Below are 12244 nucleotides of genomic sequence, written 5' to 3'. Positions count from 1 at the left end.
GCAGCAACGCAAACCCGTGCCTTCATCATTTCACATGGGAAAATAACCATACGTCACCTTTAACGTCATCGGCTGGGAGTCTGAGGGGGCGGACATTCTTTGAGTGACACATATATAATCAAATGAAAGGAAGCTTCGTTGCATGGCTGTATATGTTTGTTTGTAGTGGACGGGTTTCACAGTTTGAGTCGTTTCTCGCCGTCTAAGGTGAACTTCGAACGGGTGATCATGAGGACCTCAACAGCTTTCGCTCGGAGTTAACTTTCATATGTTTGGGAAGATGCGGCTTCCACATTTCAAACATCAGCCGATTAACTGCGACAAGGAAAACACACAAAGGGACGAGTATCAGAATACGTGACGGTTTCTTGTGAACTAGGATGGAGAGGAGCGGATGTGAGCGGACCGCGCTGCAGCGGTTCGGGGACAGCGGGATGATGCTGCTGCCCTGGACCAAACACATACTGTGTGTGCTGTGGGAGCATCTGCGACTGCTGGTCCAGGTCATCTGCTGTACTTTCATGACGGGTAATTGACCATTTTATTGTTTTTACTTAACATGTTTTATTTGATCTGCTTTAGAACTATATCTGATGCGTACTTTAGTCTTGTTGAACGATTATTGCAGATATTGACGTTCATCAATGTATTTTATCTGCTTTTATGGAGAGCAGTATTGCAGATTTATTCTTATAGATAGTTTTTAGTATTTTCATCTGCTTTATAAAGATGTATGTATCAGTATTATTCTTTATTTTATCTATGCATTTAAGATTAATTGAATATCAATTTAGCAAACAATTTGATAATAAAGAAGCCAACAACTAAAGTTTAATGAATTACCAGAAAGACGCATAGCAAAAATTAGGATTAAGTGAAATATTTTAAATATTAAAAATGCATTACACCAGTAACATATTTTTATCCTATTGCCAGTTTTCCAGATGTTCAGGTTTGAAGTCCATCTGAGAATTACAGATGAGACGGGTCAACACATTCAGCACATGACCAGTGGGTCTGGAGACCCCTCCGACAACTTCCTGCTCTCTTCTTTGTTTGAAAACAACAAAAACATGGTTGTTGGAGCTTCAAAATTTGCCAGGGACCCCTTTGACGTGAGCTCACACTCCAGATCCGTTCTGTCAAGTCTGGTCAACGATGAACCTTTCTGCTCTCTGGTGGACGACTTTGTGTCCCATGCAACCGAGTGTCTCACCGACAGCGAGGATCTGTTTATCGGAGATCACTCCGTATGGAAACACGGATATGACTGGAGTGTACTGGGAGGTTCGGAGAGGAAATGTGGCGAGAGTTCATGTCCCATTAGTTTTACTGCATGCGTTTCAGGATTTTCTTCGAAGGAGATTGTAAAGCGTGAAAAGGTCTCTGCGGATCCCGACTCATGTGCTTCATCTGCAGAGGCTGCTCAAGGTCCGGGTCAACTTCAGTCGCTGCTAGGTCAATTCTCAGACAGCGAGTTCAGTTGGGGCAGCACAGACAGCTCCGGTTTAGAGGTAGAAAGAGAAGAAAACGACAAACTCTGGGATCTTCTGACCAGCTCTACAGATCCATATCACCCGCTGCACTTTACTGCATGCGTATCCAGCTTGGTCACTAACAAAACCAAAACAGAAGTGACTCCGAAGTCATCTCAAGTAGTAACTGAAAGTCCTACTCCGTCACAATCCACCGTGTCCACAAGCTCTGATTCTTCCAAACCTGGTTCAGAAGATGAAGAAGAGGCCTTGTGGAGATCCCTCTCCCAGAACGATGACCCGTATCATCCGTTGAATTTCAGAGCCGCTTTACAGAGCTCATCAGCAAGTTCGAAGCAGAGTTCCGATTCACCCAGTCACAAAACACGAAATAAGACAGTTATACACTTAAAATCATCAAAGCCGCCTTTACGACCAAGAAAAGTGGCACGCCATTGCTGCCACAAATTGTCTGAGACCTCATGTGTGGTGCCATGGAGAAGACATGTTGGTCAGACTTCTGGACAGGGCAGACAGAAGAAAACTACCACTTTGAAAAAGGTAAGAAAGGGCTTTTTATTTCTATTCACAGTATATTCCAGCTAAATGTTTAGATGCTAATGTTGTCCGTCAACATTTTCCAGGTGAAATTTTCTCCCATTGTGCAAGTTCACAAGATGAAAGCTTGGACCTTTGCTCTTCAGGCATCACGTAAGGGACAGTGGGAGGAGTTTGCCCGGGACAGAGACCGCTTCCAAAAGAGAATCAAAGAGACTGAGAAGGCCATTGGCTACTGTTTTAGTATGTCACACAGAGAAAAGCGCATCGCCTATAAGGACAGTATACAGATAAAGTAACCAGTCCTTGATCTGCACAAAAATCTTCATCCTCCTGATTGTAATCATTGATAAAATAGCTTTCAGGGCAACCTTTAGACTGTTATATTGACAGCTTTACCTCATCGCTGAATTCCAACAAATTTTTTGTGACTGCAAACATTTTAACTATGCTTTACAGGCTTAACAATGTAACCGATCTGATCACAAATATTTATTTTTAACACGAACTGTGCACATGTTAGAATAGTAAGCGAGTCTTGTTGTTTTAACTTCCTTGAAGTTGTGTGAAGTAGAATGCTGAATTCTGCACAAGAGCAAGAAAAGAACAGGTTACAATACACTGCAATGTTTACATTTTATAGATATTTAGTCAATTTAAAATAAACATTCTGTTCAAACCTTTAGGACCGTCTTCCTTCTGCAGAACACAAAATAAGATATTTTGAAGTGTGTTGGTAACCGTACAATAGAAGTGAATGGTTACTGCTGTTGTTTGATTACCAACATACTTCAAAATATCTTTAGTGTTTTGCAGAAGCATGAAAGTCATAAAGGTTTGAATGATGAGGGTGAGTAAATGACTTTTCATTTTTGGTTGAATTATCAGTCGGTCTCCAAACAGATATTATTAGCAGATATCTGCATAATTTGTTTTTACAGATAATTACGATTTGTATGTGGGAAAAAACGATTTACATATAGTAAATAAATTGTCATTTTCCACATGTTGAATTTACAGTTCTTTCCTTGAACACTGTGTCCTGCCTCTTGTTTTGGTTGTGTCTTCATAGTTCACTGTATCTCCGGATCTCATGGACTCTTGCCTCACATTGAGCATTCCTGTGAGACTTCTATGTGCAGCGCTTGTAAAAGAGGGGTTAAAAACAACGCGTGATGAAACTCTTTCCCTGGAGGAGAAATCAATTAGCATCTCCCCTCGACACATCACCGGCAACACAAACTTGCATGGCACAAATACAAGCAATCGTTTACGCAATCTTACATACTGAACACATGTTGTTAATTTAATGATGCTTTGTCCTTTGTGCACCTTCTTCTCTGCTCATAATGAGAGTTGGGATGATGGTGAACATAGGCTATTGTGAAAGACACAGGGTGGACTTTTCTTTTGTAACAATAGCCAGTGGAAAGACGAGAAACATGATAACTCAGTGGTCTATTCCCATACAGGGTCTGAAAGCAACAGATTCAAAAGCCGAGTGTGGATGCATCCTAGTATTTGCATGTGGTGCTGCTATGGTGTCTTCCTCTCCAAAGGTGCTTTCACCCAGGTGACCCTGGTCTCTAGGCAACAAAGCACAGCACTATTTGGCAATGAGAGGATTGCATATGATTGCAGCAGCGGTTGATGTGTTGTGGGAGGGCGGGCAGCGTGGCCCCAGCCTCTGTTACTCATCCTGGAGAGTCCAAAGCTTCAGATGGGGGATCTCTGGAGTCACAATTACAATGCACAGACTGCCTGATGCAATAGAGCAGTCAGCAGCCACAGTATCTGAGACAGAAAAGGCAGAACAGGTTGTCAGACACGCCTCACGTTTGAGAGAGAAACAATGCCAGCGTTGGTTAAGGAAACAAAGATGCAGAACAGACCTATGTTTATTTTGAAAGGGTACACATTCAAAAGGCATTAACATGTATGCATTTGGCAGACTCTTTTATCCAAAGCGATTTACATTTCATTATATTTTACATTTTACAATATCAATGTATCTCTTCTTTAAATAGGCCTACTTCACAGGCAAATGAAAAAAAAACACTATTTGTAACTGAAATTTGTACATGTATTTTTGGAACAGGTCAAATGCAGATAGAACATTCTAATATTGAAAATCTATAAATACATAAAAGTCTAATCACCAAAACTAAAAATTGCAGTAGTCTGAGCTGCTCTCATTGACAAGAGTATTAAAACAGTCAACTGAGGAGCCTGGCCACATGACAAAGAAAGCTGATCCTGATTGGTCCTCTTGTGTGCATTCTTGTGATAGCACCTAATTGCAATTCGATTTTGTTGATAAAACTTATTTGTTTTCTTAAAAAAGCCCCAAAATGTACACATTTAAAAAAGACATGTCATAATGTAAATAAGTTGTCACAGAAAAATAATATATGCATAACTCAATTTTGACCAAAATTTCATGTAGAACCTTATAATTCTATGGTGACAATATATTTGCAGTATATATTAAAAGTTTGCATACCCTAGGTAAATATGAGCAAGAAAGGCTGTGAAAATAAATCTGCATCATTAAGCCTTCTGATATTTTCTTTAAAAAGGGCATGTCATTATGAAATAAATGTGATTTTCTCTAATACGCATTGCTCATAATTATTCACGCCCTTTTACGTCTTATTTTTGCCAACTTAACAGCTCTGCGTCTTCACCTATAATGCCTGATAAGTTTGGAGAAAACCTGACATTAGATTAAGACAATTCCTTTATGTTGGTGAATCTCACTTTTACAGTTTCAAATAAACAATTTTGTTTGTTTAATAATAAATTTACATTGTGGGAAGCACTGAATGGTACACACAATGTATTACAGTATTTCACAATTGCTAAAACACATTTCTTGAAAGCTTCACCCATATTCTTAAAACCTTAAACACAAAACCCAGTCTTTAAACTACATTCACAAAACCCCTGACAAAATCAAACACTTGCCTCAAAACCATTTGATCTGTGCTCAAAAAGCAAACAATGCTTTCAATATATAAACACTTATCAGCATTCATTAGACACTACATCAAAAAATTGACAGCACAGCGTCCAGGGCATGTAGTTACAGAGAAGAAATGTTTATTGCATAAAGAAAATAATTTTGCCATAAATAAAAGTAAATAATTAACACTAGTACAGCAAATATATTGCATAATGTGAGTGCCGCAAGTAATACAGTATTGAATTTCTTTATTTTCAGCATAAAAATAAAGTAAGCCCAAAGAACAAAGATAACGCTAACTGAAAAGCGTATAACACAAAATGTTGCGCAATTGCAAAATCAAAATAAATGAGAGACTCATTCTGCCTCAGCATCCCGTCTTCGTGCTGGGTCCGGCCAGAGGACTTCGTCCACATCACATGCAATGTTGTCCCTTCCTAGGCAACGGGGGAAGAACCCTCTCGTGTGCCGGATCCAGGCTTGACAACACTCCACACCTATGTCATCACCTGCCAATTCCATTGCCTGTAAAATATTTACCCTTGTATATGGGTCACGGTCATAGACCTTCCATCTCCAAGCAGAGAAAAACTCTTCTATTGGGTTGAGGAAAGGGCTGTATGGTGGAAGGCAAACATTCACAAATCGCTGGTTGATGTTGAACCACTCACGTATTCGGACACCACGGTGAAACCTGACATTGTCCCAAACCACAACATAGACAGGATGCACTGCCTGCTGATGATCCTGCTCAAATGTTAGAAGATGGTCCGTGTTATATGGCCCCAGGGTTGCATGATGGTGGAGAACCCCCCCATTGCTTATGGCTGCACGTAGGGTGACATTGCCACCACGCTGGCCAGGGACTTCCACAATGGCACGTTGGCCAATTATGTTCCAGCCTCTCATTCTCTTCGCCAGATTGAACCCTGCTTCATCTACAAAAATATATTCATGGGACCTTTCCATGGAATCCATTTCAAACACCCTCTATATATAAAAGAGATAAATAAATAGTTTTGTAAGTGTTAAAGAAAGATATATTTCTGCAAAAATGTATGTACAGATGTATATGCACTCCTGATTTACATACACTACAATATAGTGCAGTTACAGTAACAGTATAGGACAATAACTGTAGGCTACAAACTTCTAATGTCCTGATTATGGTGGCCACAGAGAATCTGGACAAATTGGGTTGTACTCTTTGTCCTGCTTCCCTCATTGTCATTCCATGAACAAGAACATGGTCTATCACAGTTGCCCAAATCTGATCTGAAATGACTAGTCTTGGTCTTGCTCTTCCTTGTCCTTGTACTCTTCCCCCTCGTCCACCACCTCTTACACGAACTCTTCCTCCTCTTCCTCCACTTCCTCCTCATCCTCCACTTCCTCCTCTTCCTCCACTTCCTCCTCTTCCTCCACTTCCTCCACTTCCTCCTCATCCTCCACTTCCTCCTCTTCCTCCACTTCCTCCACTTCCTCCTCTTCCTCCTCTTCCTCTCACATTGTTTCCATCCATTGTGGTATCAACACTCAATGTACCTGGGCCACCTGTATTGGCTTATATTCTAGACAACTGATTTGATCACATCATTAGAAACAAGTGTGAACAATTTTGAGTTGTTGTGTAAACGATGACAGCTGTGTTGTAATTGTGTTTAACTTTTGTCACATGTATTTACCATTTTGCAACACAGTGCAAAATGTGTTTTAGTGAGTAAGAATGTGTTTAGAGTTTTGCAAAAAGAGTGGATGAGATTTGCAAACAGTGTCTTAACTACCGGAACTTGTTTAATGTTTTGCCTACAAAGTGACTGATTCGACAAATGGGTTTAGGCCACCGAGCATTGGGTTCAGAGAATGGGGTTTAGTGTTTTAACAATTGTGAAATACTGTAAAACCTGTACACACAACACACACAGTAGTGCTGTCCGTTTGGTTGAAGCGTGCCTTTAATTTGTATTTCTTTTATTACATACAAAATGTGCTAATGTTTTAGTTGTTCTGGGGTGTCCTATTTGCGTTGGCTTGAAAATAATATTTTTTGTTATTTCTTTCCTTGGTTGAGTAATTGACTCGGACGTCTCCTTGTCCTTGGTGTCTCTAGGATTTCCTTTAATTGTTATCTGCGCAGTTTCATGATATCCACTAGAGGGCGCGAAAGGACAAATCTTTCATTCTACTCTTTCTCTTCATTTACATCAGTTAAAATGACAAATAAATGCTAAAGCTTTATTTGTAATGTTATGAATATGCCATATCTGTATATGAGAAGTCTTCGATCTATAAAACCATTTAAAACTCTCCAGTAATGTTTTCTCAAGCATACTTCATTAAATTCACTGCAGTGTTTTTTAAGAAATTGTTTATTTTCACTGGTTTATGCGTTCAATGATTGTCCAGCTGCAACTTTGATTTGTTATGAGCTATATAATTTAAGATGTTGTTGATAAATCACATTCCGGAGGGCAGCTTAACTTAGCTTAGCTCTAACACTAAACACACTTGAACAAGCTAAGCAAAATTCTTAGTGACTTCAAGAACATGTATGATGGTATGCTTCAAATGGTCTACGCAGTTTACAGTATTTATATAGGACATCACATCAAGTAATGGCATTAAACAATTATACGCTTTTTTTATTAACAACAAAGTTCTTTTGAAACATTAGTCTATACAATGAAATACAACATAAATATAACAAAAATTTGCAGAGTAGGGGCTATTGTTAATTTACATGAAAATATTAAAGCATTTACACATTTTCAATGTTTTAATTGCTTTTTGCTTCATAGAAAATCGGAGTGAATCAATATAAAGCTCAGTTTCTTTCTTGAATGAGGTAAAACGGGGTCTTTACAGGAAAATCTACATTTATGAACATAAAATTTTGCCATTTAAAGAAAAAAATTAATTATATAAACCTGATTTTGCTTGATTCTACTATTCTCCCAAAGACCAAATAAAATATGTTTCCAAAACAACATAAATTGGTCATCAATGTTTCTTGTGATAAGATCACATACATTTTGCCAAAATGGTCTTATAAATGGGCAGTGCCAGAATAAGTGAACCACAGTTTCAGGGCAACTGTCACAAAAGGTGCAATTAACATCAATGTCACTTTTAAACTTTATAAAGTAATGTTTAACAGGATATATTCCATGTATTAATTTGAATGATATCTCCTTAACTTTATTTGTAATTAAATGATTAGGATTAAGCCAAACCTTTTTCCACAAAATATCTTCTGCAAAACGATTCCAATATGAGTAAATATAAGGCAAAGTCACATAATTTCTTTGAAACAACTCTCTTATAGATCTGTTCTTTGTGTTAAGGGAATTAAACAATTATAATATTCAAACACTTTCCCGTGCTCCTGCTGCTGCTGCACTCCGCTCGTACAGACTCTTATTTTGCCTAACAGACGACGTGTCCAATCAGACGAAAGACGTGTTTTAGCGCCTCCCTCGTTGTGCGAATAAAATAACAAATTAACAATTTTACAACCAGTAAGAAAAATGTCTATATTTTACCTCTAAGTGATTATATTATTTACAAAGTTCAATCGTGTTTGTGGTGACTAAACACGATAACAGGAAATAAAATCGAATGTCACAGCACAAACACAATGAACAAATGTACAACTGACGACACAAATAGTTTAAAGACAAATGATTATATAAAATATGACGATGATAATAATAACAAAATGAACAACAACCACCATCAAAACAAATATAATAATAATACAAATAATAAACAAAGAATGATTATTTATAATTATAATTCTAGTAATAATACTCGTTTAAGGTTATTATACGTCATAAATGTATTTTTGTCGGCTAAGCTTTCACACTATAACGCAAATCATATAATAGAAAGTTATCCCTCCCCTTTAATCGTCGGCCTGGTGCCCGAGCGTCGAACGCTTCAGAGAGACGATACCGAGGAGTGAGTCAGACGCCGGGGCTTTACACCGGAATCATGGCGGCGCCGCTCCAGCGGGACACCTTACCTGAGAACTGGTCCTATGGGGTGTGCAAAGACGGCAGGGTCTTTTTCATTGAGTGAGACTGCGTGTTTGTTATAGAAATGTTGAGCATGTGTTTCTCTTACCCTTTGAGTCTTTCCCAGTCGTTCGCATCGCTAACAGGTGGTTTGTTTTCATGCCAGCGATGAGTCGAGCGCCACTACTTGGCTTCATCCCCGAACCGGTGAACCCGTGAATTCTGGACACATGATCCGGTCGGGTAAGTGCGTGTGCGCTTTTCTGCATGATTTTCTTTATTAAGTTTTGCCCTTGCAGTAAAAGTTTTGCACACCTGTTATTTACCCCTCTGCCAGATCTGCCCAATGGTTGGGAGGAAGGATTCACGAAGGAAGGAGCGAGTTTCTTTATCGAGTAAGTGAACGTGTTTTATAGCAACTATGCCTCTCTTATAGTGCGTCGGATGAATTACAGGTCTGATGCAGGACATGCTGTTACTAGATCTTAATATGGCTGATCTTAGTCTCACTCAGGAAAGATTCATCGATGTTGAAAGTGGTGTACGCGGAACTTAAAGGCTTTTTTATTCCTTGCCACACGTTTGTCTTACAATAGACACATTGTAAAAATGTATTCGAGTGTAAAGCCTTCGGAACAGGTGCACACGTCCTTTTGAAATTTGATGGATGTTTAAAGGTATAGCTGAACTCGTGCCTTCCCCCTCGTGTCATTGAAAACCTGTATGACTCTTTCTTCCGTGGAACAGAAAAGAAAATATTTTGAGAGATGTCTCAATGGTCTTGTGACTATAGAGTGAAAGTCAACGGAGTGTAATTTTGTTTGTTTACCAACGTTCTTCATAATATTTCCTTTGTGTTCTGCAGAAGAGAGAATGTAATATGACATTAGGTTGAGTCAATTATGAATGGAATAGTCATTTCTGAGTGAAGTGTATTATTCATTTATGTAATATCGTTAAAGATCATGTACTGTATTGTCAGCCCTGATCCTTTGCTATGGACGCCAACTGTTTGCATGACTGAAGAATGCGCAGATGACTTTAATGATTATATACAGTAACTGCATTCAAAGCTGTGCTGTTGAGTGTGGAAATGACTGTCATTTGAGTGTGTGCGGTCAAAGAGCGAAAGATAGTCAGATTACACGTTTTTTTCTGCATTACTGTAATGTGTATTTGCTGACGAATCCAAAACACATCATATGCTATCACATGACAGTAGGCTTAGGATCTTGCTTGGGTGGAGCCTGTATACATAAAAGTAAATAGGATGTAATAGTGACTTCCTACTGGAACTCACATGACTGTGTTTGGACTGATTATTTCTTTGTCTTTTTGCATGTGCTTATACAGTACATATGAATCGGCTAATGCAATATCGAACGAATCTAACTCAAACGGTTGTATCGGGTGGTTTATGGAAGAAATATCGTGGCCTCAGCTATTTCCAAGAATAGACAGTTTGATGTTATTGACTCCATAGCGTATTTATAAAAGTTTAGAGCACTTTAGAGCATAACATGCGCTTCAGTGGTTTCAATGATATCTTATTCTTGTCAGTACATTGAAGCATGAAGAAAGCATAAAGGCAAGGAAGTACATTTTGTTTAAGAGAAGTAGGCAGCAAAGTGAAGGGACGTTCACATAACATATTTCATTTACATTTATTCATTTGGCTGACGCTTTTATCCAAAGCGACTTACAAGTAGTTTTTTACAGTGACACATTACTGCAGAGCAATCAGGGGTAAGGTGCCTTGCTCAAGGGCGCTTCATTCATGACCTGCTGGCACATAAAAGAACGGAAGTCATTCGTTTTTTGACGCAGACTCCAGTGACATGGATTTTTTTCTTTTCCCAACATGACATGTTGATTTGAAAGATACTGTGTCATTATTGAGCAGTTCCGTTTAAATCTTTATATATTTGTCTGCTACAAGTGACAAACAATGTGGGCGTGTCCAGCAATGTGACAGTTGAGTAAAGTTTAACTTAATGCAAATGAAGGGGGATGGGATGTGGTGGCTGCCTGTGAGATTGTCGTCACTGACGTTAACATGATGTTTTCATGTTTAATTGCAAACAATCTTGCTCCAAACATGTGATTTCTTTGTAATCCTTCCCATCATTTAAAATACAGTCTCGCACAGGTCCTTTCAATACAATAACCCCTCATGCAAAATAGGATACAATTGTGAACTAGTGGGTCAAGTAAAATAATGCTTTATATAAACTGTATCTCGTTTTACATTGTACACCGCTTGTGTCAAAGACGTGCTCACTCAAGGTGTCTAGATTCGATTCGATTTCGCTTGTATGTTGTGACTAATGATGATCCACCTACTTTCCGATTATTGTACCCTACCGTCCTATTCCATGTTCTAGCGAAGGAGATGCCAAAGAATGATGACCAGTGATCCTTGGAGAGGTATGTGATTAAGGATCCGCCTCCTCACCAATTAGCTTCTACCAGGAGTGTGAGGCCGAGAGATGGGCCGTGAAGATAGAGGAACGCTGGCAGTGCTTGATGGAGCGCATCTGACTCCTATTCTGTCTTGTCACCACTGCCATAAATGCAACATTGTATTTCTCCTCGGGAGAACCGGTTTCCCAAAGATCCAGTTACAGTGTGATATTGTAAGACTGACACTTAACCCGTGACCACCTGCCTTACTTTGATAGATCTACATCCCCCCCATTAAGACCCTTCACGCCCTTCCTATGCTTTGCCTGAAAGTCTAGAATAGCCCTAGAATAACTGATTGGTCAATTTTATTCCATTTTCAGAATCTGCTCTGTAGGATGAGTAATGTTTGTTTTTGTTTTGAATTTTACATCAAGATTGTGTGACAGTTGATCTCACAGTCTGTTTATATGCTGCTTCGGTGTATAGCTCAGGGTGTTTTGAAAGAGAATAGGGCTTTCAGAACTGTGGCTTTTGCAGTTGGATGTTTTGTTATTGTCTTTCTGATTCTTGTCTCTCAGAATATTGCATTTTGGGTTGTAATTGACTCACAAATGAACCGTTACATTGAATTCGATTGATACGTGTTGTTAATTGTAATGCTTGCCAGTTTTGTACATTCTAGCTGTTCCGACATTGAATGTGGACAGAAACTAGGAAACTGGGAGGTTACGTGTGTAAGACTAAAATAGGTAGAATAAACCTGTCATGAGAAACGTTAGACTTCTTTCTAATGTGATGAAGGAGCTACTGATGATGCTAAAGAC

The 12244-nt window shown here is 38.9% G+C and overlaps 2 protein-coding genes across 5 annotated transcripts in view; both read left to right on the top strand.

Moving 5' to 3' along the window:
- Window positions 1–82: 82 nt before the first annotated feature.
- On the top strand, window positions 83–3356 carry LOC306899784 (uncharacterized protein). Its single transcript, XM_079466265.1, has 3 exons — window positions 83–528; window positions 937–2036; window positions 2120–3356. The coding sequence occupies exons 1-3, from the start codon at window positions 381–383 to the stop codon at window positions 2330–2332; spliced, it is 1461 nt and encodes a 486-aa protein (XP_079322391.1). The 5' UTR covers window positions 83–380; the 3' UTR covers window positions 2333–3356.
- Window positions 3357–8917: 5561 nt separating this feature from the next.
- The window catches only part of plekha7a (pleckstrin homology domain containing, family A member 7a), a 56022-nt gene continuing 52695 nt past the window's right edge, over window positions 8918–12244 (top strand). For 2 of the 4 annotated variants that reach the window (XM_079466254.1, XM_079466260.1), the window contains exons 1-3: window positions 8941–9074; window positions 9181–9257; window positions 9352–9409. In XM_079466254.1, coding sequence (XP_079322380.1) covers window positions 8992–9074; window positions 9181–9257; window positions 9352–9409 — 218 coding nt within the window. In that variant the 5' untranslated portion in view covers window positions 8941–8991. Of the gene's footprint in view, window positions 9075–9180; window positions 9258–9351; window positions 9410–12244 lie in introns of all 4 variants that reach the window. The other 2 variants (XM_079466255.1, XM_079466261.1) reach the window with 2 other exon arrangements.

Source organism: Barbatula barbatula, assembly GCF_947034865.1.
Source record: "Barbatula barbatula genome assembly, chromosome: 10".
Taxonomy (NCBI): Eukaryota; Metazoa; Chordata; class Actinopteri; order Cypriniformes; family Nemacheilidae; genus Barbatula; species Barbatula barbatula.
The sequence above is the reverse complement of the archived record's forward strand: the minus strand, read 5'-3'. Positions and strand labels throughout refer to the sequence as shown.

Excerpts from the sequence above, each read along its gene's own strand:
- LOC306899784 (XM_079466265.1), top strand. The coding sequence starts at position 381 with ATGGAGAGGAGCGGATGTGAGCGGACCGCGCTGCAGCGGTTCGGGGAC. Across the intron at positions 529-936 it reads CTGCTGTACTTTCATGACGG|TTTTCCAGATGTTCAGGTTT; the intron begins GTAATTGACCAT and ends TCCTATTGCCAG. Across the intron at positions 2,037-2,119 it reads AAACTACCACTTTGAAAAAG|GTGAAATTTTCTCCCATTGT; the intron begins GTAAGAAAGGGC and ends AACATTTTCCAG.